Raw genomic sequence first — 25347 nt, 5'->3', positions numbered from 1 at the left:
TGGACAAGGCTATCAGGTCCCACTGCAGATACAGCAGTTTCCTCAGCAGGCTGCTCCTATGCTGTACCACCCCGGTCAGCAGGGCTACGGCGCTCCAACAGCTGCACATCCGTATCAGGGCCCCGTGGCTCCCCAACACTACAACATCCCACCCGCAGGACCTGCAGCTGTTGGTCAGCCGCCAGCTCTGCAGATGTCTGTAGGCCAGGTAGGAGGTATTTTTGGGGGAGCGACAATCAGAATCCAGAGCCAGGCCCTCGCAGCGGGAGGCCTCGTGGGAGGTCTTGTGGCTGGAGCATCTGCTGCAGCTGCATTTGCGGCCAGCAAGGTTTGTTATCTTGTTTGTTGTGCAAAGCCTGTAAACTGCTTAAATTTTATGCATTGATGCCAGACTGACCAAGCATTTTGGGCATTGATGCCATCTCAGTCCAGATCCCTAGGCAATTTTGCATGAATTGCATAAATTCTGCCTTAATGTCATGACTATTAATCATCATTTATCATTCTGGCTCCTAAAACTGTAGCAAAGTCTGATCTCCTTCCACTGACAAGAGCCAGTCACACCAAAGAACCATCCTCAGTCTTAGCACACAGATGACTTCTAGTTCAATCTAAATGTGGACCAGGCCTAATTACCACGACAGGAAATGGCATCAGTGCAGCACAGTCCACAGCAATTGGAGATGCCTTCTAACAATGACCAGTGGGTACAGGGGTTTATCCAAGGAGGTTTCTTGTGTCCTATCTAAAGATAGAGCATGAACACTAGATAATTGCCGTGGCAGAAAACAGCATCAATGTGGCACTGCTCCAACTAATTGGTTCAAGGCTTTGCTGGGTTAACAGTTTAGGGAGGGAAACTTGGACAGCCAACTGAAGCTAGGCACTCATTTGCACCTGAGTGAAGTAAGGAAAGCCATGTTAAGTACCCTTCCCAAGTGGACAACATTAGGGCCTGCATGGGATTTGAACCCACCACCTTTAGACTCTAAATTCAGCAATCCTAACCACAAGACCACCTTGCCCCTATCCAGGTTTCAGAGTCGCCTGCAGTAGTGTTGGGAGCAGGTCTGGCTGCAGGTGTGGCTACAGGAGTTACAACATTGGTAGCTTTCTACATGAGCAACAAGCAACAAACAGAAGAGGCCATCCGCAGGGCAGTGGAGAGAGAGCGACATATCCAAGTGGAGAACATAGAGGGAGGGTCCCTTCTAGTGCAAGTCAAGTTTCTAACACTGGTAAGACACAGCAAATATGAAACTTTTATCTTTAAAGAAAAAAGAAAAATTGGAATTAAAGGAAGGCTAAACTTAAAATTGAAAAGTCTACAAGATTTTGCTAAATATCCATCAAAGTCAAGTTCTCGTTTGTTTTACATAAGACTGTCATAGAACAGGGCTCTCCGGCCATTTGTAACTCGCACCGTACTGACGGCTACTCTTCTGATGATTGAATTGATCAACTGCCACAATAGGTGACGTCAGGTTCAAGTATATCCCAACCAGAATGAATAGGGCTTTTTGATCTGGCTTTCCCAAGGATGGATTTCGAGGAATATTCCCAGTTTAAAGCTCACTAACTCATTGATTCCCTTGAATTATTTTTAAAATCCCTTTTCATTTTGCTATGGTTGCGTATCTGGAGATACTTCTATAACTATTAGTCTTAGTGTTTCCCTTCTCTCTTCCCCCAGGCTGGCTACTGGGTGATGCGCTCCTTAAACGAGAGGATCGACCGGGGGAGCGACCGCACCTGTCTGCAGCTGCTGCTGGAGGATGAGCTGCAGAGGATCGGCTGGACCGGACCCATCCAAGTGGGGATGGAGGGGTGGTGGTTTGCTGAGGAGGGACAGGAGGAGGAAGAGGAGGCAGCAGGGATGGAGGAGGAGGAGGAGAGATGGGAGTGGGCAGGGAGGCTGGGGAAACAGGTGTGCTCAGATGCTTTACTGCATATTTTTTGCATTTTTAATAACTGACAATTTGCTTCAAGCCTCTGTGACACCTAAATACAAAATTTTCTGATGAACTTCGATGATAGGGGTGGGGAAATGGTATTTGACTCCTCACTCTCTAGTTAAAGCTCTATGCCTTGCACCCTGATACTGGAATGGGTTTTTTTCCACACTCCTCTCTCTCTCCATCATATGTCTGGGTGCATGGTATATGGATGTGGCATTAAAAATATTTTACTACGTATTTACAGTCCGTACCACCTAGCGAGACTACAGAGGGAGACTCTGGCCTGCCTGAAGACGTGTCGTCTGTAGCAGCCATGTCCATCTCTTCAGCTGGAGAGGTGGAAGAGGGGCCACTCAAGCGGCTCAGAGCCGGGCTACAGAAACACAAGGACTCTCCAACAGCACAACGTGAAATCAAGGCCTACAGGTCCTGGGAGGAAGGAGCAGGCATCCTGACAAACAGTGGGTACACAGACCTGGGGGGAGTGAAGGCCTTGGTACTGGGGTTCATGCAGCGCGACATGGTAACACCAAGTTTCACAAGTACAGTGCTGTATAAACAGTCATGGTTGAACCTGAGTGAAGCCCAACTGAAACAGCTAATGACCAACCAAATGCAAATCGACCCCACGGACAGCACCTGTCTGCTGCTGACAGCCCTACAGCTGCCACATGGAGACAGCCGGGTGCAGACCCTGCAGCAGGTGGTTGCTGCCATCCTACAGCACGGACCGGGAGACTGGCTGTACCAACACCTGCACCACATCTACTGCTACCTGGGTGATGCCATATGGTGGGCAAGCCCTCAGCCAAAGCCAACAATGATGTCAAAGCTTTTCAAGGGGAGTAACCTACCAACAACAAACCTGCCTGCTCTAGCCAAAGCCCTGTCCGCCATGGCCAGTTCCCTTATGTACAAACAGGACCATTTGAACACTGTGTACCTCACAGCCAAATTATCCAAGGAAGTGTCTGAGACAGAAGCCATCAGACAGTGGGAGCACTTCCTCAGCCTGGCACCAGAGTGTGATGCCTTTGTGCCCCTTGTTCACTACCGCCTGGCCACCCTGTACAGCCAGCAGCAGGACAGGCAGAAGGTGATCCACCACTTCACCAGGGGGCAGGAGAGGGAGGCCAACATGCTACCTGGGTTTCCTGAAGTCCCCAGATACATCATAGACCCTGCTAGAAAGGCATATGAACATTATGTATCATAAGTGATGGTCTTGTCTTCCCAAATCACACATTGTATGAGTGAAAGTCCTATATAAGGCCTAACCTTTGTCAGACTTCTATTTTACCATTTCATTATGCAAATGACTTTCACATAGACATTATCTATGCATGTTGATGTTCACCTTTAGCCAACTTACAAATATCACAGCCATTGGCCCTCTACAATTGAATGGACTAGTACTAGTATAGGGCAGTTATACCAGCTGTATAGATGCAGATAAGTACAGATATGTATGCAATATGATAAATAAAGACACAACTTGTGACAAGTATGAAATTCCCATCATTCACCACTAAATAGTTATGGCACTTATGCATTTAGGATGCAAGTTGGACTCTTATTTGTCTCTGTTAAATGTTCCACATAACACAAAGTACTTATGTTAAATGTATTGCAGTCATATTCTGGAAACACTGGAATCATAGAATTTCATTTTCCCTAGTCCTAACTTGCATAATTTGCGTGTAATTGTGTACAAGTCTTAGCCTGGATACCAGACCCCCAATCTCTTGGGGGTCTGGTATCCAGGCTATATAAGTCTCAGTCAACGCTACCTGCATATACAATATCATAGAAATACATCCTTTTGACAAAATACAACAAAATGTTTATTGTATTTAATCTTCTTTTATCAAAATTGTAGCAAGCTAAATGCAATACAAAGGTCAGCCCAGACAGCATTGCTGTCATGTAACAGTCATGTAGCCAGTCCACGCGATGTCGGCACGCAGTTTTGAAGCTTTCAAAATCGAAATGAACTCAAATTCTAACATCAAAATCTTAAACAAGTACTACAACAAAGATTTTATCATTTTCTTACACTTAGATGTCAAGAATATGCTGTCTACTAGTGTGCAGTGATACCTTTACACATTAAACCATTCGAAAATATTTGGGTGCACCAGTGCACCCACAGTAAAAAATTAGGTGCACAGCTCCAAAATTGGGTGCACTGGGTGCACATGCACCCAGTATTTCGAGCCCTGAGAATACTCTGTGTCATCTTCAACCTGATAAAGTCAGATGTACAGTCACACTTGAAACACGTCCTTCCTTTCTTCAATTATCTAATTTGAAATTTTTAGGTTTACAAAGATAAGAATTTTAACAGACATATTTAGCCTTGTCTGAAATAAGAAGAGAAACACACAAGGTAGCTGTCACACTATACTGATAATCCCCCTCTGGCAGAACCTACAGAAACTGCAGTACACACACATGCACGCACACACACACACACACATGCACGCACACACACACACACGCACACATACACACACACACACACATACACACACAGACACACAAACACATGCACATTCACACACATACACACACACACACAACTCATACACACACATGTACATTCACACACATACACACACTCACACACATACACGCACACACAAACACACACATGTACATTCAATGTACATGTGTGTGTTTGTGTACACACAAACGCATGCGCACACATGCTTGCACACAAACCCATACACGTGCCAAAAACAGTACTTCGCTCCCTTGGGGTGAACTTATGAAAAATCATGTACTGGAAATGCACTTAAATTCGCAGGGACTTAATTTTGCAGTAAGGATAAAACTGCTGGCGTGATAAACTGTCACTGACCTAACAGTATGCACCCAAGGAATGGATAAAGGTTTTACTTGGCTTGAAATTCTTCATGAATATGTATTCAATGTTTGAAGATGGGTTCTGTGTTATCAATTGTCTTGTTAGTATTTGTGCGTCTTCACTATAACAGGTGCCTCCAACACATCATAACACTGCACCATGTATAGTATGTACATGTAGCACTGAGCCATGGCCTGGTAGGTGGGCAGAAGACAAAAATGTTCGCGGTGGTTTTAAGTTCACAGTGAAGAGGTCATCACAAAAATTTCTGCATTTGCAATATTACAAATCATAGATAAAATAAGAGTAAATAAAAGTTTGAAGATCCCATACATCCATGAAATATCTAGCATTTCTAGAATGTCTTGTTTTATTGTAGTTCATTAATCATGCAAATAAGGTTTTAACATTATTTGCATCCATTGATCATTCCTGTCACAGAGAATATAGAAAATATAGAAAATATACAAAAAACACGAACAGACAGACCAAACACAATACCTCCCTGTAAATTAGTAGCCTCTTCCATTGATTAGTATATGAGTATGACTGCCAAGTTACAAGCACCTGAACTTTCTGAAGGGCTGTAAGTTAAAAACTAACTACTATGTGTGGCAACAACTTCACAGGTGAATGTACAAAGTCAGTCGCTGTAGTTCTTATGTACCAGAGCCACATCTCTATTGACAGTATGTCACCGTGAATGTTGACTAAACAGTCTACATTGTGTTATTGCAATGGAGCAGCACGGCTAACAGACATGGGAGCTGTAGGCAGGGTAAAATCAACAACCTTGCACGTCATTGCGCAAACTCAGCCACTGTAGCTCCTTACGGTTAGAGTGAAGCTGAAGGTTTTGCTTCAAACAACAAGTAATTTTGCGAGGTTTGGTGAAAGTTATCCAAAAAAAATGGCTGAGGGGACACCAAGGCAACCACGACCAGGTGATCAGGGTCACCTGCCGCCACCTGATGCTGGAATGGGGGCACAAGGAGACCTGCAGCATGGACAGGTGGGGAGGGGGGCATTCAACATGTCACACTTAGCTTATATCTATAACAATTTAGAAAGCATTAAAATAAATGCACACGATCAAGTGCAAGGCTTGAGTGCAACATTACCCGGGACAAGAAGACAGATGTTTATGTCATGTCGCAACACAAAATAGTGTCTTAAAAAAAGCGTAGTGTCAATTCTATCCATACATAAATCATGTAGAAATATAGTAGACATACAACACCTCATTTATCTTTTATCAATAATGTATAGCCTAGAATCTATGTGTAGACTGTACCTAGCACAAACTCTTAAACACCACATTACCTTACATGGTACCTGATACAATTCTTGTACAATAAACTTTGTGCAGCATGGGGACCATCACCATGGACAGGCAGGACAACTAGCGCCTAATGTTCAAGGTAACCAGGTCCCACAGCAGATACTACAGGTCCCTCACCCCGGTCAGCAGGGTTACGGCGCTCCAGCAGCTGCACATCCGTATCAGGGCCCCGCGGCTCCCCAACCAGCTGGGCAGGTGCACCATAACCTCCCACCCGCAGGCCCAGCAGCCACAAACGTTGGGCCGCCTCCAGCTCTGCAATTGGCTATAGGCCAGGTAGGGGGTGTTTTTGGTGGAGCCACCATCCGGATCCAGAGCCCGGCCCTAGCAGCGGGAGGCCTTGTGGCTGGAGCGTCTGCTGCAGCTGCATTCGCAGCCGCCAAGGTTTGTTTGTTTGTTTATTTTTTTCCATGACCTGTAACCCATCTTTAGGTATAACACACCTTTCCCAAGTGCGCAGCATTGGTGCCTGATTTAAGATTTTAAACCTGGCACATTTAGGCTCTAAATTCTAAGTCAACAACCCTAATAAACCACAGGACCACTGTGCCCCTATCCAGGTTTCAGAGTCCCCTGCAGTAGTGTTGGGAGCAGGTCTGGCTGCAGGTGTGGCTACAGGTGTAACAACATTGGCAGCTTTCTACATGAGCAACAAGCAACAAACTGAGGAGGCCATTCGCAGGGCGGTGGAGAGAGGGCGACATATCCAAGTAGAGCAGATAGAAGGAGGGTCGCTTCTCGTGCGAGTCAAGTTTCTAACACTGGTAAGACACAGCATATATGAAACTTTATCCCTTGAGGAAACAGGCTACTTTCATTAAAGGAGAAGCAAGGCCTAGGAAAAAATGTTGTGTTTCAAGTTACCTAGCCGACCTTAGTAAAAAACAAACTTTTTAGGGGGGGGGGGCACTTGCAAGATACATAAACTTTTTGATCTGACATCTGTGTGGTGGAAGCATTATAAAAATAGAAAAAAGTATATAAAGATTTTATAAATATTACTTCCTCTTTACAGAGTACCAAATTGAATGTATCTTCACAGAACACAAACCATATGCCCACATTAAAGTGTTCAAACACTGCTATCATTCTTAAATGTTTCCATTCACTGTTTCCCCAGGCTGGCTACTGGGTGATGCGCACCTTAAACGAGAGGATCCACCGGGGGAACGACCGCACCTGTCTGCAGCTGCTGCTGGAGGATGAGCTGCAGAGGATCGGCTGGACCGGACCCATCCAAGTGGGGATGGAGGGGTGGTGGTTTGCTGAGGAGGAGGGACAGGAGGAGGAGGAAGAGGAGGCAGGGATGGAGCAGGAGGAGGAGAGATGGGAGTGGGCAGGGAAGATGGGGAAACAGGTATGCTGACAGGCTTTAACTGCATATTCTTTTGCATTCCTACTGACAATTTGCTTAAAGCATTTATGACACCAAAATTTTCTTAAGAACTTCAATAATTGGGGGTGGGGAAAGGTATTTGACTCCCCACCCTCTACTTAAAGCTCTATGAAAGCACTGGCTGCCACCCTGGTACCAGGATGAGGTTTTCCACACTTCTCTCTTTCCATCACATGTGTACATGTCTGGGCACATGGGATGGGTGTGGCATTGAAGATATTTTACTTTTTCCAGTCGGTGCTGCCCAGTGTGACTACAGAAGGAGACTCCGGCCTGCCTGAAGACGTGTCGTCTGTAGCAGCCATGTCCATCGCTTCAGCTCGAGAGGTGGAAGAGGGGCCGCTCAAGCCGTACAGAGCTGCGCTACAGAAACACAAGGACTCACAAACAGCACAACGTTACATCAAGGCCTACAGGTCCTGGGAGGAAGGAGCAAAAATCCTGACCAGCAGGGGGTACACAGACCTGGGGGGAGTGAAGGCCTTGGTACTGGGATTCATGCAGCGTGACGTGGTGGCACCAAGTTTCACAAGTACAGTACTGTATGACCAGTCATGGCTGAACCTGAGTAAAGCCCAACTGAAGCAGCTAACGACCTCCCAGCTACAAGTCGACCCCTCGGACAGCACCTGTCTGCTGCTGACAGCCCTACAGCTGCCATATGGAGACAGCCGGGTGCAGACCCTGCAGCAGGTGGTTGCTGCCATCCTACAGCACGGCCCGGGAGACTGGCTGTACCAACACCTGCACCACATCTACTGCTACCTGGGATGGGCCATATGGGCGGCAAGCCCTCAGTCTACGATGATATCAAAACTTTTCAAGGGAAGTAACCTGTCTGCCCTAGCCAAAGCCCTGTCCGCCATGGCTAGCTCCCTGATGTACAAACAGGACCATTTGAACACTGTGTACTTCACAGCCAAATTGTCTAAGGAAGTGGCTGAGACAGAAGCCATCAGACAGTTGGAGCACTTCCTCAACCTGGCACCAGAGTGTGATGACTATGTACCATGTGCTCACTACCGCCTGGCCACCCTGTACAACCAGCAGAAGGACAGGCAGAAGGTGATCGACCACTTCACCAGGGGGCAGCAGAGGGAGGCCAACAGGCTACCTGGGTTTGTTGAGGTCCACAGATCTATCAAAGACCCTGCTAGAAAGGTAATATGAACATTATCTGTCTTACATGTAATTGATGGTCTTGTCTTCCCAAATCACATATTGTATGAGTGAAAGTCTTGTTGGCCTAACCTTTGTCAGACTTAAATTTTAACATGTCACTACTTATCATGCACATTTACATAATCTATGCATGTTGATGTTCACCTTTAACCAACTTTCAAATATCACAGCCATTTGCCCTCAGCCTGGACTATCCATAGGGAGGTTATACCTGCTACATGTATACAGATACAGATATGTATCTAATATAATAAATGAATACACAAGTATGAAATTCCCATCATTTACTACTAAGGAATTATGGCATTTTTGCATTAATGATGCAAATTGGGCTCTTATTTGTATGATTTGTCTTTGTTAATGTTCCACCTAACACAAATTACTTGTGTTCAATATGTTGCAGTCTTATTATGGAAACACTGGAACACATACACAGGCAGGCCAACAAGCACCCGAGGTTCCAGGACAAGGTTACCAGGCCCCACCGCAAGCCCTGCAAATGTCTGTAGGGAAAGTAAGGGGCGTTTTTGGTGGTGCGACCATCCGGATCCAGAGCCCGGCCCTCGCAGCAGGAGGCCTTGTGGGAGGTCTCGTGACTGGAGCATCTGCTGCAGCTTCTTCTGCAGCCAGCAAGGTTTGCTTGTTTGTTTGTTTTGCATACCCAGTAAGCTGCCTTTAGACATAACACATCAGCTTTGTAAAGTAGGTGCAAGCTGCATAAGACCAGACTGTAATATAAATTAAGGTTTGATCCACTCACACCGGGATGGAACCCTACTCTTTTCAGTAAGTGTGGTGGGATATTTAACATGCTGGAGTTGTGGCTCTCCTCAAATACGGGGCCTCCAGCTTTACGTCTCATCCAAGAGGACATAAGATTCTGTAACCAAAGCTAGGTACTCATTTTCAGAAGTTAAGGAAGGAAATAGGTGTAGAGTGCCTTTCCTAATAAGGGCACAACATTGGAGCCTGCTGGTGCTGGGTATCGAATGCGGAACCTTTAGATCCATGCCAGCAATCCTAACCATAAGACCTGTGACCTTGCCCCTATCCAGGTTTCAGAGTCCCCTGTAGGCGTGGTGGGAGCTGGTGTTGCTGCAGGTGTGACTACAGGAGTTACAACATTGGCAGCTTTCTACATGGCCAACAAGCAACCAACGGACAATGCCATACACAGGGTGGTGGACCGAGAAGGGCATGTACAAGTACAGCAGATAGAGGAAGGGTTGCAGGTTTTCGTGCAGGTCAAGTTTCTTACACTGGTAAGACATAGCAAAATATGAAATTTTTATCATTTCATTGTTTTCACCAATAATTTATCGTAACATAATCATGTAAATGTAGTGACTGTTTCATTGTCATTAAAAGGAAGTCAAGAAATTCATGGTTGAAATCAGCGTTCCAACAAAGCAACCAGAGATGGCAAACTTCACCCCTTTTAATCACAGCGTTTTGCGAGTCAGGAAACCACAGACAAAAAAAATATCAGCTAGATGGCACAAATACTTCATTGGGATGGAAACAATAAATTGACTTAGCTCGGAGAAAAATGTATACATAGGAAACAGAAAAGTTTCATTGAAGGAGCAGTAAGGCCTAGTAAAAGATATGTTTCCTGTTACCTGACCAACCTTAGCAAAAACCTGCCGACCCTTAAGCCTTTTAGGGGGGGTTCAACCGATGGCAAGGGACATTTAACTTATCAATCTGAGTGATGAAAACATTGTAGAAATAGAAAATGGGATATAAAGATTTGTAAATATTAATACATCTTTACAGAATATTAATGTATCTTTACAGAATGCAAACCACATTAAAGTGATTGAATACTTCTATCAACCTTCTCCCTGCTGCCTAACTCTGTAACTACAGTATGATAGGGAATTGGGTGCCAAACAGCTACTTCAGTGTGCTAAAGGTTAATTAGTCTCTTACTGTTTCTATGCCATTTCCCCAGGCTGGCTACTGGGTGATGCGCTCCTTAAACGAGAGGATCGACCGGGGGAGCGACCGCACCTGTCTGCAGCTGCTGCTGGAGGATGAGCTGCAGAGGATCGGCTGGACCGGACCCATCCAAGTGGGGATGGAGGGATGGTGGTTTGCTGAGGAGGAGGGACAGGAGGAGGAGGAGGAGGAGGCAGCAGGGATGGACCAGGAGGAGGAGAGATGGGAGTGGGCAGGGAGGCTGGGGAAACAGGTATGCTGACACTGGGCTTTAATTGCGTACTTTTTTTCGCATATTTACTAACATTTTTGGGCTAGCCAATCAGATGGACTGATGGCTCATTCCCCGTCGTCGAGGATTAGTGGGAAGGGCAGGCCCTCTGATGGCTGAACAGTCCTATTCGTGAGTGGCATACTTGCCATAATAGATGGACAATAGATGTACTAGTAAGTAACTTAGCTAGGGGTATGCAAATGAGGATAGAGACATAAAAGCAGATGGGAAAAGGAAAAGAGTACAGAGTCTGTAGAGGTAGGGGATGTTGGAGAAAAGTAGGAGTAATACTGATAGAAGTAAGGGTGTCACTGTGGGTCGGGGAAAATAGGGGGAAATGGTAGGTGTAGACATATTTGACTCCCAACAAAAGGTCTTTCTTTCCATCAAAAGTCTGGACGCATGGAAGGTGTGTCAGGTGTGGCATTGAAAATATTTTACAATTTCCAGTCGGTGCCGCCCAGCGTGACCACAGAAGAAGACTCAGGCCTGCCTGAAGACGTGTCGTCTGTAGCAGCCATGTCCATCTCTTCAGCTGGAGAAGTGGAGGAGGGGCCACTCAAGTGGAAAAGAGCCAGGCTACAGAAACACCAGGACTCTCCAACAGCACAACGTGAGATCAAGGCCTACAGGTCCTGGGAAGAAGGAGCAAAAATCCTGACGAACAGCGGGTACAAAGATCTGGGGGGAGTGAAGGCCTTGGTACTGGGATTCATGCAGCGTGACATGGTGGCACCAAGTTCCACAAGTACAGTACTGTATGACCAGTCATGGTTGAACCTGAGTAAAGCCCAACTGAAACAGCTAATGACCTCCCAGCTGCAAGCGCACCCCATTGACAGCACCTGTCTGCTGCTGACAGCCCTACAGCTGCCATTTGGAGACAGCCGGGTGCAGACCCTGCAGCAGGTGGTTGCTGCCATCCTACAGCACAGACCAGGAGACTGGCTGTACCAACACCTGCACCACATCTACTGCTACCTGGGGTGGGCCATATGGATGGCAAGCCCTCAGTCTACAATGATATCAAAACTTTTCAAGGGGAGTGATCTGACTGCTCTAGGCAAAGCCCTGTGTGCCATGGCTAGTTCCCTTATGTACAAACAGGACCATTTGGAGACTATGTGCTACACAGCCGTACTGTCTAAGGAAGTGTCTGAGACAGAAGCCATCAGACAGTTTGAGCACTTCCTCAGGCTGGCACCAGAGTGTGATGACTATGTGCCACGTGCTCACTACTACCTGGCCACCCTGTACAGCCAGCAGAAGGACAGGCAGAAGGTGATTCACCACTTCACCAGGGGGCAGCAGAGAGAGACCAACAGGCTACCTGTGTTTAGTGAAGTCTACAGATCCATCAAATATCCTGCTAAAAAGGCATATGAACATTATGTAGAGTAGAAACCTTTATTTTATTACCTGTCTTTTTATTATTTTGTATGAGTGAAAGTCCTAAAAGCCTAACCTTTGTCAGACTTCCATTTTAACATGTCATTACTTATTATGCAAATGACTTGAACATATACATCTATGCATGTGGATGTTCACTTTTAATCAATTTACAAATATCACAGCCTTCAGCCTGGACTATCCATAGGGAGGTTATACCTGTTCCATATATATATAGATGCAGATATGTATCTAACATGATAAATGAATACACAAGTATGAAATTCCTACCATGTACCACTTAGAGATAAATGCTGCAAATTGGGCTCTTATTCGTATGATTGGTCTCTGTTAATGTTCCACCTAACACAAATTACTTATGTTCGATGTATAGCAGTCCTATTGTGGAAACACTTAAAGTATAAAATTTCCTTACCTTTTGTGCAAGTTAAGTCCTAATTTGTAAAATGTGCATGTAATTGTGTACAGGTCTTTGTGTACCTGCGTAACTCAAAATCATGGAAATACATCAAAAAGACTTACACACAACACAAATGTTTGCTACTTGGGTCACTTCCAAGACATACTCTGTTCTTGAACCCAATATAGTCAGATAAAAAGTCACAAATACGTCCTTCCTTTCTTCAATTTACTTTTAAATTTTATCAAAAACTCCCCAGCAGTTCCAAAATTAACTGAGGCCCAAACCTATATTGCTTCTTCCATACATCAAAAGCTAGGTCAGTACCAGACCATAGCACATCTAGGAGAAAAGATTTTAAAAACAGCAGTTGCAGTACCAAGGTCACACGCCAGAGGGCCAAAATCGACCTTGACCTTCATCTTCGCAACACCTTCCAACATACCAAATATCATTACAATCCATCTAGAAGATAATAAAAAAGAGGTTCTTATGTTGTGCTGACAACAAATATCCCAAAACGCAAACACACACACACACACCATGTAAGCTAAGGCATGGTGTTAGGCATAGAACAAAAAAAAACAAAAACACACACACACACACAGACCCAAACCAATACCTCCATTTCTGATGGAGGTCATAAGTGGACAACCGTACCCATTCTATACACCAGCCGACCACCATGGCTCTGTGAATGTTCTCTTCTGTAAGCTGATCGCTGCTGACAAGATACCTGCAGGATAGACACGGAAAACTTACATTCCCAAACAAAAGTCCCACTATTGAAACAAAAGTTACAGCTGAGTAAGAACACAAACATCTTGATGATTACTATAGTATCAACTTACTCAATCTAAGAACATCTGGGTATTCAATAATCCACAGGTCCACAGCAGCAGAGCAATGCTCTTCGCTAAATTCAGGAAGACAGTGGTTACGTATTACATTTAATGCCGCAGGCTGTCTTCACTTTACACTAAATTCAGGCACCAATTACACTCTACGCAGAATTTGAGCGGTCTGGCTGCAAATTACGCTGAATGTAAAAGGACATGCACTCCCTCCTGCATGCATAGACAAAACTGCATTGCATGGTTTTGATTTTCAATTGTCCTCATTACAGCTATTGCAATATGTCTTAGTAATTTCTCTGCAGCCAGGTTGGAAATGGTTGTACTTTCACAGATTATAGTCACCTGTAAGACGTGATGACGCTAAGACCTCTGTTCCTCTTCCCACCTGGACAGGTGTACTCTAATACCTGACAATAAGGAATAACAAAAAATAAAAGTGTGTTAATATGCAAGTATAGAAACTGATCCTGATATAACAGTAGAGATCTTTATTGACACAACAAAAGCACAGCGACTTTCGTAAGGTCTACTACATACATACATACAAACGAATAAGTGCATACAAATGAGTTTGATTACATACAATCATATGGGATCATGATGCCTGTATATCATCCCAGCTAGATAGCTGAATGAAAATCATAATTTTTCCGACTGGAATGAAATGCAAACAGTGGTCTTATCTTTCTGTCTATAGTCATGGATTATATTTCTGATATATATATATATATATATAAGTTATAACCTTGTCAAAAATAGATCAGGGGGTGCAACTCAACAGGAATTTTTTTATGTCATGTCATATAACTGGCTGTGATAGTCAGTCTGGCATTATTATTGGGATGGCACAAAATGGAAAGACAGAGAAAGGGGACAAAAGATATGAAGAAAAAGAGATGAAGAGAGAAAGGGAGAAAGAGGAAGAGATAGAGGAGAGTTTGAGGGAGAGACAGATGGGGTGAGAGGGTGAGAGTGTGGTAAGAGAGAGAGAGAGAAAGAGGGAGAGCGAGAGAGAAAGAAAGAGAGAGAGAGAAAGAGAGAGAGAGAAAGAAAGAGAGAGAGAGAGAGAGAGAGAGAGAGAGAGAGAGAGAGAGAGAGAGAGAGAGAGAGAGAGAAAGAAAGAAAGAGAACGAGAGAGAGACAGCCTTCTCCCTGGTCTTGTAGGTACCAGCTCCCATGAGATGTTCTCACCTTTCTGAACCTGACCATCGCATCGCTGATCTCCGGATTTTTGGCGTCTTCATCAATGAGCTCCGTCACCAGCTGCTGAAACACCTCGTCAAACCTCTTGATGTCCGCGTCGTGGCTCGCCATCTTCAACTTCTTATTACTGCTGTCTCCCATGGCTGGCTGGGATCTGTGTGAAACAGGTATACAATGTAAAATCAATTGTTGGCACATGTACAGGGCTCGAAATTAACTATGTCCCGATGTCCCGGGGCCATTAAAATTTAGGCCGGGACAACTGAAAAATCACTTTGGGACATTTTTGGGACAGTAGAAAAATAATCCAGTGGTCCCTGTACATCTGCAGTACTATCAATACAATACAATACAAACATACATTTTATTCTTCCCAGAAAGAAAGAATATTTGATTTGTCTTTGTTGTTGTTGTCTAAGACAAGTTTGAATTTGATTTGATTTTGGGTTTATTTTAATTGACAATTAGCTTACACAGCAATACTGTACTCTGAGCTTTATTGTTGTTGTAATACATAATTTCTGAAAATAGGGTTGGGACAGTCCATCCTCACTTCGGGACAATTGAAATTTATTTTCGGGACAATGCTGGGACAGTAGGGAAAAAAGTTAATTTCGAGGCCTGATGTACTTCCAAAAATAATTTCAGCAGGTATCCTGCAAGCGGTATCAAGGTTGGTACAACAGACTACAGAGGATATTGGAGATTCTTTTACACAACTGATAAATCTCACCTGCTGCATTTTGGTGTCTCTCTGACAGTACTTTCACTCATCTTTGTTGTGCTTTCAACAAAAATTCATTACACTAGTACTGATAACCTGTTTTCCTTTGAGTTAGTACTGTTGTTTCTACCGTGAACTTAAGACCACTTAATAAGTTAATGCCAACACCTACTTTCCCCTCCTACTGCAAAATTAAGTCACCATAAACTACAAATGGTGACTCAATATAACTTCAGACAATATAACAATATAACATCTTGGTGCAAGTAAGCATTGCAGGTATGTGAAAGTGAAAGTGTTCTAGTCCACCTGACAGGTAATTATAATCTTGAACATAGGAAGGTGTTTCTCCATACCAGACTCTAACAAAGTTTGGATCTTAGTCTTAGTCTTAAAATACTGGGGAAAACCCACTATCAGTTCAAAATTATATGGTCATCAAAGGGTAAAACTTTCACTCTCTTTTTCCTGAGCTGACTTTCACAAGCTAAATCTCACTTCTAGCATACTTACAGCAATCCAGACTTTCACAACGTAGCAGAACTTACCCCGGGTGCTGCCAGATCTGAGACTTGAACGTCTTCTTCCTCCCGCTGAAGTGTCGGCGTGTTAGATGTCCAGCTGACTCATGAGGTGATGTTTCGTACGGGCCTCCTCCACGTGTGATTGGTCCAGCCGCTCGTACCATCAACCTCGCGGCCAATCGCAGGCCTAGACGGGTCAGAACGACTGTAGGATGCATCAAGTCGTATTCATCCTCTCATTGCGCAACCTTCCACTCCTATAAAGTCTATCTAGCTCGTATCAAACGGGTGATAATGTCATAATGACTTTGATAATCGCGGCAACATGTTTTTTTCTGGTTTGACCTCCATTATGAACTTTGACCTATATGTTCTACACTGGATGATGGGAAAAGTTCAAAGTTCAAAACAGATTTTTCTCGCGCATGCGCATATGTGTTAACCATCATGGCGGCGGTCGGTTGAAAAATTCGGACCGTGCAAGATTCTCGCTTTCTTTCGCAATAATTAGGTTAGTTAGACCTAGTCAACAGTTCATCTTTGTGCCCGGAAATACTTGAAGATTTTAGTGAGGTAGGTAGAAAGACGATGTAGACAGAATGTCCTCCATTAATCAGTAAACGTTACCAGTACTGCCGGTCTACCGGAGAGAACATGCTTATTACTAGATCTTGCTGATCAAAAATGTGTCATAGGTTTTCCTGTGTCTGATCTAAAAAATTGAAGCAAATATCCTAATATCGTGCAGCAGCTACTTCTTTAGCTGTGATTTAGACTTATTTTTCGATGTCTTTGCCACAGAATCATGTCTTAGATTTTACTGATACTAGCACGTGCCCAATTTTTAAGACATGACTGATTATCGACAGCTGATGAGACGAAAATGCATCACGTGCATCATCTTTGGGGGTTGTAATACTCAGCCGATAATTCCCTGACATGGGCCAATATTATTGGTACAGCTGTCAGCTTTCCATTACTTGAACTGTCAGTAGACTGGTGGTGGTGGTTAGATTTCTTTGGCATGCTTCAGTAAACCAGACACGTGCTATGCTGTCTTGATTGCCTCAGTAATGTTTCCTTAGACATAGAAGTGAGCAGATTTTGAATGTTGCCACTTCGACAGGTCAGCATCATGCCTAGGATAGTTTATAGAACTTTCACTGTCAAGAGGATATCAAAGTCTATCCCTAACCTCAACACTAACTGTAATTCTAATGCAACCCTGATTCTAACATTACCCTAAGTTGCCTAACCTTCGCCATAACACAAGTCATCCTAGGCCTGGTGCCACAAGTCAAGGTGCCAAAACATTCTGATACCTACTAAGTTGGCGTGGCTAAGTTTCAACATTTTATACCTTTCCAGTGCCGTTAGAAAACTGCCAAAATGCGGCGAGCAAGAGCAGTCTTCCGGCCGAACGTCAAATCTGTGGCCGCCGCCTCCAGAGGTAAGCCTGCCTCTACAAAAGAACTGCCCGCCAAAGTCATAGACGACAAGCCAAAAGATGACGACAAACAAGAGAAGACAACCGTCAATACAGCCAAGCCAGAAGCCAAGCAGCAACCTGAAACGGCAGTTAAGAAAGTTTCAACACCACCGTCTCAAAAAACCGACTCAAACTCTTCAACAAGACCTGCTGCACCAAACAAAGCATCCAGCAAACAGACAGAAACATCTGCAAGCCAAAGTGATGACAAAAATGCCAGTAAAAACACAACAGATTCCTGTAACACCAATAACACTCTGGCAAACAATGCTGACAAAAACAAGACTGCAACTGTGAACAACAAGACTGCAGCGGTTAAGACTCAGAAGGAAGTGAAGGCTTCTAACAATGAAGGACAGAAATCGGCCACAGTTGCGGGACGCAGGAAGCGAGTAATGGCGGTACCGAACTTGGGACGGCGGAGACAGGGTGCCTCAGCACCTGGGAAACCTGCGGTAACGGAGAAGGAGCCGACGCCTAGTGACGGGGAGAAGAAGGAGGAGGCGGGACAGAAACAGTTCCAGGAGCCGCCACCCGTACAGAGGATGTCAGAGGCTTTTGGGAGGTGGGTGAAACATTCTTTTTCTTTGTTTGTTTCACATAACCGGTAAATTGTCTTTAGCGGTAGGCATAATACACCAATTTTGTATAGTAATTTAGGTAAGCTGGGTAAGACTGGACTGTAAGATTTGACCCACGCACACCCACTCCTTTCAATAACTTATCTGATAAATGGGGTCAAATTGTAGCACTGGCTATTGCCTGTAGCATCCAATATATGTGTAAGTAATTCCTTTGTGTTTCATAAGAATTAAAGCATTTTATTTTTGATAAATGTGTTTCTCTAGAAAAATAGAGTAGACCTCCCAAATGCAAGGTGAAGTCTCTACTCCCCAGACCAATACACTGGTTTGCTCATCACCTTCTTTCTTTCTTTCTTTGTGGTTCGGCAGCCAGCATCAACATGTTGATGAATCTGCTGCATTGACCTTGCATTGACTCTTCCTCAGAGGCTTTTAGAAGGTTGGTAAAAGATTCTGAACATCTTTTTTGTTTGGTTCTATTTCTCAGCAAACCCCCTCCCCGCCACATTCCACCGCTGGTCATCCCGAGGCGGAGACTGGACTCCACGTCGAGCGTGGACGGTCGGGAGGGTTCGGAGCGCCCCCTGACTATTCCACACAGAGAGAGGAGAGTCAGCGGGATGTACACACCCAACATCCAGCCGGAGAGGAGAAGGGAGAAGGAACAGGAAGAAGAGGAGGTACAGTACTGTACAAGATTATATACTAGTATATGTAGTAGTATCCAGGCAGCTGTATTTGATTATATATACTGCTGGGGTCCCTGACACGGGTTGGCAGCAGTCTGCTAGTCTTCACACCATGCTTCCAAGCGGCTCTGTCCAGCAAGGCCATACTGCCCTGGCGAGGCCACACACTTTGATGTCCCTAACAGTGCCTTTATTTCTATGTATTTTCTTGGTCCACCAGTGTTCTGTATCTGTATAGCCGGTACACCAGCTTTGCAGGCACGCTGCACAGCAGCAGCTGATTAAGTTACACTGAACGACCTGTCACACCTCACCTTTGCACATCTACCTGCAAGCATCGTTTAACTCTATCTAGTTAGGATGTTCCTATATATTGTCCTTGGTGTACGATAGTTACTGTATTGTCTGTGTGTTTGTACCTCCCCAGGGTCCAGCAAAGCGCAGACAGCGGCACAACCAGAGCAAATGTCACCTTCACACATCTACATGTAGCTGCAAGCATTGTTAAAAGTTAGGATATCCTTACTGTAGCTGGTGTACGATAGTTACTGTGTTGTCTGTGTGTTTGTACCTCCCCAGGGTCCAGCAAAGCGCAGACAGCGGCACAACCAGAGCAAATGTCACCTTCACACATCTACATGTAGCTGCAAGCATTGTTAAAAGTTAGGATATCCTTACTGTAGCTGGTGTACGATAGTTACTGTATTGTCTGTGTGTTTGTACCTCCCCAGGGTCCAGCAAAGCGCAGACAGCGGCACAACCAGAGCAAATGTCACCTTCACACATCTACATGTAGCTGCAAGCATTGTTAAAAGTTAGGATATCCTTACTGTAGCTGGTGTATGATAGTTACTGTATTGTCTGTGTGTTTGTACCTCCCCAGGGTCCAGCAAAGCGCAGACAGCGGCACAACCAGAGCAAACCTCCCGACAAGAACAGGATGACCATGGCCGACCTCATCTACTACAACCCCAAGGTCAACATGATGAAGTGAGTCACAAACATTGTTTCTTCAACTCTAGAATGATATGTCTGCTATCAGTTTTTTTATTGTAATTTGAGTTAAAGTTTTCTTCAAATGATAGCTGTAAGCATTGTTTATAGCTATGTACTGATGATGTCCCTGTACTTGATATATGATAGTTCTAAAACAAGCAATTTTTTAATGTACATGTGACCTCATTTACAACAACCCAAAATTCAACATGATGAATTGAGTACCAAACTGGCTTTTCTCTTAAAATCTAGTGTTATTTTTTTCTGTCAGTTTTTTTTAATCATGTTTTGAATCAAGTTATTCTTTCCATGATATGAAGATCATGTTACCTGTATCTTTGTTATATTTTGTCTGAGTCTTATCTCTTATCTGAAGACCTCAATAAAAAGCGGCCAGCAGGCCAATTTGAGTTCTTAGTGAATTTCATTTGATATTCATTTCATTAATGAATAGATAGACTCAAACCAACCAGAACTTGTTGAATGTTAAATGATGGTTTTCCTTTAATTTAGATCAACAGAGGAGAAGGCAAAGAAACAGAAGGAAAAGAAGAAGCAAAAACAGGAGGTTGATACGGCGAGTGAGATGGGTCAGGAGGAGGAGGAGGAGAGGGAGGAGGAACTGTTGGAGGAGGAAGGGAGGTAAGGAACCACTTAACTAACCTTCAGGAAAGTCAGCTGAATCATGTGAAGACCAGAGAGATGTTTCCCTTACTTGCTGTTTTTAATTCGGTTCAAAACCAGTGCAGTTGTATGTAAGAAAATTTTGTTGAAATTGAAAATAAAAGTAATGCATAGACACAAGTGAACAAATCAAAATTGTGGAGTGAAATAGATCTATGTACATGTCCACACTTTCAGAGCCCGATTTACATCTTGGCCAACCCCAACTTGAAGTTCTCTACTGTTGGTGCTGTACCATGGGAATATGGGAAGGGTTCCATTCAATAACTGTTTTGGGGGAAAAGCTAGCTCTGTATCTGTGTGTTCTCTGTAAGTGTCGTTTGGAACTGCATTATTAGCAGTGACATTTAACTGCAGTGCAAAGTGAACCAGTCATTATTGCCCTGAAGAAGATGACAGACAGTCATTGAAACGCTGGCTGTTATCATTGCCCTGGTTGTGAACAAAGAACTTTGTTATTCAAGTAAATGTAGTCTAACACAACTTTATATTGATAACTTTTCCAGCCAAGACCAGCCCCCCGTGGATGAAGACCCAGACGTGGATGACAGCCTGTTGGTGCCGCAGGTCCGAGTCGCTGAGGACGGAACCATTGTTCTCAACGAACAAACGTATGTTTTTTTCATTTGCTAAAGACAATTTATAAAAGGATATATTTTGGTCTAATAATAGATTTCTTGGATCTGTGGGTGGGGGTGTGATCCCATGGGTGGCCCCAGCTCAGACAGCTCAGGGATTGTATTGGTCGTTTTGGATGGTGATGTAAAGCCAGCAGCCCCGTGTATGAAGGAGCTTCACGTATAAGTCTCTGCACATGAATGAACAAAAAAAGAACACACTTGTGAAGAAGAGTAGGGGTGACCCGCTGTGCTTGGCTAAAAACGCCATTCAAAGGGAACGTTGCATTGTACTACCATCTACTTGAAAAAGCATCATGAGTTGAAAATGACAAAAGAAGGAAGAAGATGCAGTTGGAATAACCTTGATCTCTTCTGTCCAGCCTGACCGTCTCCACCCCTGCGAAGAAGGCGGGGTCGGACATCATTCAGGAGGACGAGTCCAACACGACCTACTCCAGCTTCCGCAAGAAGGTCCCGCAGACGCAGGCGTGGAACATGAAAGGTACGTTTGCTTGTTTGTGTGTTTGTTTGTTTATTTGTTTGTTTGTTTGTTCGTTTGAGTCTTTATTTTCTTCGTACAAAAATTGGCCAGTGTTCATTGAGGTCATGGGCGAGGAGGCAAAAGTCAGGCAAAATGATTACATGAGATAGAGATTACATGATTAAACTCCAGAAACATATACCGGTAGTCCTTAAAAAATAGTAATATCATCAATTCATACCATATATTTACATCCTCACACTCACTCTGTAACTATTTGGGTAGGATAACAGTGACCTCTATAGTTCTATTGATATTATATAGAGCTGTAGCTGGCTATAGGCACGTCTTTAAAGCATTTTAACCAACATTTCGTTCATTCTCTACAGAAACGATCAAGTTCTACAAAGCCCTGAGCACAGTCGGCACCGACTTCACTCTCATGGCGGCCATGTTGCCCAAGAGGACAAGGACACAGCTCAAGGTCAGGGCCTGATTAATCGCTTTTTGTCCAACCTTAGAAAGAGATGACTTTGATTAACCTATTCCCTGCTAGCTAACCCATATCCAATACAAAATTGTTGGGAAATGGCTACTTTAACAGGGAGAAGGCTAGAACTGTCAAAAGTCAACTTTCCTGTCAAATTGATTTTTCAGTTCAGCATCAACCCTATAGCTTACAAAAATATCTAGGCCCATGGGTGCACCCACCATCAAAAATTAGGTGCACAGCTCCAATTTTGGGTGCACAAAGGTGCACATGCACCCAGTATTTCCAGCCCTGAATGCAATCCTGCCCATATTTCTTTCTTATGCTGTTTTGTTCTTCTCTTTTCTAAAGAATACATTTCTTGCTGTCACCAATTTCTACAAGGCTATGACATGTACAGTTTCAGGTGATCCTTTTTTTTATATTTCCAGGCCAAGTTTAAGAAGGAAGAGAAACAGAACAGGACGTTGGTGGACAGAGCGCTCTCCCTGAGACAGGAGTTTGACCAGTCGATCTTCGACCAGTCGGACTCGGACTCGGAAGATGAGAAGAAGAAGAAGAGGAAGGACCAGGCCTCCAGGAGGGGGAAGGGGCGGCCGAGGGGGGCCGAGAATGAGGAGTCTGGGCAGTCTGGAGGGAAAAGTAAGTCTGCCATTTTATACACGAAAGTAAAAGAATCCCTGACAGGTCCCGATGTTGTACCCATGGAAAAGGCAATTTATACCAATTTCCTCACCTGACTTAGGTGTAAATGAGTACCTAGCTTCGGCTAGGGATGTACCTTGGATAGTTAGGAGGACCCATGTTTGATGAGAGTCACACCTCAAGCAAGTGTAAGAACCTGCCACACTTATCAATTAAACTTCCTGATGTGAGTGGATCAAGTAAATCTGTCCGAGTGTGCAGCTTGTACTCTTCAGTACAAACCTGGTGTGTTACTCAATGAGGCTGTTTACCGGGTATGCAATAAAGATAAAGAAACAGACCTTCTTTTACCACAAATACAAATGAATGTACAATATTTTCTATTTTCCCCAGGAAAGGTGAGTGGCGAGCGTGATGGTGAGCCAGTCCCCGTGCGGTGCGTGATGTCGTCACCCCTCACCGTTTCACCCAAGAACGCAGCCGGGTTCCCCAGCTACGGGTCGGCCCGTCCGGACACGAGCAGGGATGGCGCCGAGGCGGGTACCAGGGAACACACGGAAGATGCTGACGATGAAAATGAAGACGAGGAGACGAGAATCGTCCAGATGTTGAAAGGACCGACGCGCGCAGGCCGGCAACCCAAGCGGGTCCAGACCTTCAGTATCAACGTGGAGCCCACCAAGAAACGTCCGCGCCCTCCCACGGTGGTGAACCGTGCGTCCCCCATCGGTAGCCCTCCACGATTCTCCCCTGGACAGAGTCCGATCGGGAGCTCGCCTCGTAAGCGGTGGCTTTACATCCCCGGAGAGACCGGGCCACGAGCCGAGAGGAACCAGTCACAGGAGTCAAGCAGGGAGCAAGAAAACGAACCCATACAAGAGTTGGTGGAGACCGTGATGATACAAAGCCCAGTCAGATTCGAATCACCGGAGATGCAGCAACAACCCATTCCGCAACTCATCCAGGGCACTGCTCTCAACGGTAGTGTGGTGGTTGGTGATGTGGAAGAACTGGTCTTCACAGACGACGAAGGAAACCGGCCCACCGCGACCACCACTGCCCAGTACACTCTGGTTATACCGGTGGTCGACACAAATTCTTCGAGTGGGCAGCAGACGGTTTCCGTTGTCGTTCCATCCAGTTCAAATTCCCAGAGCGGACAGCAAACATTATCTGTCGTTGTTCCCTCCAGTTCGAATTCTCCAAGCGGGCAGCAGACTGTTTCAGTCGTTGTTCCGTCTAGTTCCGCTACACACAACACCTCGATGGACGGAAACACAAGCGGGGGTTCTGAACGGCTGTCGCTCAGCTTCGTAACCGGGGAACACCTGACGGCAAGGGATATTCTAGAGCAGATGCAGATGGAGGGGAGGCGGGGGGAGGAGGAAGAGGAGGAGGAGGAGGTACCAGTTGTTATCGGGGAGGAGATGATCACAGAGATCGTGACAGAAATGGCTAAAGAGCAGCCAGATGTGGACAGTACTGTGGACAAGGGTGCTGCGGGGTTAGAGGCGGAGAGCTAGCACATGCTCATTCTCACCAAAGGATTCTCATTTCACAGAAACATCAAATGTACAGTCCAACCTGCCCAAGAAGACCATTCAGGGAACTGATAAAATATGGTGTATTTGGACAGGTGGTCACTACAGACAGGACTCTTAATGCTTATGTCAATGGGGAAATTATGTAAAGGACCACCAAAAACTGGTCAGATTGGCCAGGTGGCCCTTATCTAGAGGTGGTCATTTGTACAGGTTTAACTGTATTTCTTATTCCAGTTCTGTTCAGACCATTTCCTTTCATGTTCACACATGATGTCATAAGAACACACTGCCCAACTTGATTTATATCTTATATTTCTTACCGATATATTGCATTTTTGCAAATGTTAACAAATAAACATTTCACCACAAAAAACTACAGCCATTACAAAGAGAAAGTGGATGTGGTACCATTAATTTCTCTATTGTTCCAAAATGTACGATCCTGATATTTTTTATTATCTCGTCTTATATTGGTACACATTTGACCCAGACTTAACAATTTTGTATCCACATAATTTTGTATATTTTGTAACAAAGGTTGTGTCAAAGTTATATACTGTACAAATTGTTTGATGAGGCAAATGGTTTTGATATCTAAAAAGCCTTATCAGTGTTTATGAGTGAGTTCCTATATTGCATACTTTGGAATGACTGTTACCGTATTGCCTCGAATAAAGTACGCACTTTTTAAACATTTCAAAATTCAAGAGGCACCACAAGTCATTGCTAAAGTCAGAGTGCGTACTTTATTTGAGGTTATTTCCCGGACAAATTGGAAAAGGACCTCAAACCCTTGCTTAATCAAACCAGGAACCAAACTGCAGTGCAACAATGCATGGCTCAATACCTGGCAATTTGCAAAGTTTGTAACTTGTCGTAGGCAATCCTTAAGTTTGCAGAGACAATGCTCAGCCTGGCAGAGTAAACAAGAGAATCTTTAATGAATCTAAGGAATGGCATCATGTAGAAGTCCTTGTTATAAGAAAAATGACCTGGAGATGATAGGAGGAACACCATAAATTTGAATTAACCCTGTTCAAAA

At 44.4% G+C, this 25347-nt stretch overlaps 5 protein-coding genes across 5 annotated transcripts in view; 4 read left to right on the top strand and 1 right to left on the bottom strand.

Moving 5' to 3' along the window:
* LOC136429004 (farnesyl pyrophosphate synthase-like) overlaps positions 1–16458 on the bottom strand; it is a 53095-nt gene extending 36637 nt beyond the window's left edge. The window contains exons 1-4 of the mRNA XM_066418881.1: positions 16108–16458; positions 14824–14989; positions 13975–14039; positions 13436–13511 (exon numbers count right to left, since the gene is read on the bottom strand). Of these exons, the coding sequence (XP_066274978.1) occupies positions 13436–13511; positions 13975–14039; positions 14824–14989; positions 16108–16301 (501 nt within the window). The 5' untranslated portion in view covers positions 16302–16458. The remainder of the gene's footprint in view (positions 1–13435; positions 13512–13974; positions 14040–14823; positions 14990–16107) is intronic.
* LOC136429006 (uncharacterized) lies at positions 1874–3196 on the top strand. Its single transcript, XM_066418883.1, has 2 exons — positions 1874–1927; positions 2203–3196. The coding sequence occupies exons 1-2, from the start codon at positions 1877–1879 to the stop codon at positions 3172–3174; spliced, it is 1023 nt and encodes a 340-aa protein (XP_066274980.1). The 5' UTR covers positions 1874–1876; the 3' UTR covers positions 3175–3196.
* Positions 5738–9693, top strand: LOC136426429 (uncharacterized). Its single transcript, XM_066415094.1, has 6 exons — positions 5738–5839; positions 6197–6553; positions 6730–6933; positions 7290–7526; positions 7800–8726; positions 9151–9693. The coding sequence occupies exons 1-6, from the start codon at positions 5738–5740 to the stop codon at positions 9424–9426; spliced, it is 2103 nt and encodes a 700-aa protein (XP_066271191.1). The 3' UTR covers positions 9427–9693.
* On the top strand, positions 10389–12686 carry LOC136429005 (uncharacterized). Its single transcript, XM_066418882.1, has 2 exons — positions 10389–10944; positions 11416–12686. The coding sequence occupies exons 1-2, from the start codon at positions 10690–10692 to the stop codon at positions 12364–12366; spliced, it is 1206 nt and encodes a 401-aa protein (XP_066274979.1). The 5' UTR covers positions 10389–10689; the 3' UTR covers positions 12367–12686.
* A 41-nt stretch (positions 16459–16499) lies between the features above and the next one.
* On the top strand, positions 16500–24959 carry LOC136429002 (hepatoma-derived growth factor-related protein 2-like). Its single transcript, XM_066418879.1, has 10 exons — positions 16500–16594; positions 17452–18137; positions 18644–18836; positions 19729–19835; positions 20355–20483; positions 21032–21136; positions 21526–21647; positions 22016–22110; positions 22548–22758; positions 23155–24959. The coding sequence occupies exons 2-10, from the start codon at positions 17473–17475 to the stop codon at positions 24282–24284; spliced, it is 2757 nt and encodes a 918-aa protein (XP_066274976.1). The 5' UTR covers positions 16500–16594; positions 17452–17472; the 3' UTR covers positions 24285–24959.
* Positions 24960–25347: the final 388 nt, after the last annotated feature.

The sequence above is a fragment of the Branchiostoma lanceolatum genome, chromosome 2, assembly GCF_035083965.1.
Source record: "Branchiostoma lanceolatum isolate klBraLanc5 chromosome 2, klBraLanc5.hap2, whole genome shotgun sequence".
In the NCBI taxonomy this organism is placed as follows: Eukaryota; Metazoa; Chordata; class Leptocardii; order Amphioxiformes; family Branchiostomatidae; genus Branchiostoma; species Branchiostoma lanceolatum.
This window is presented reverse-complemented; position numbering and strand designations above follow the sequence as displayed.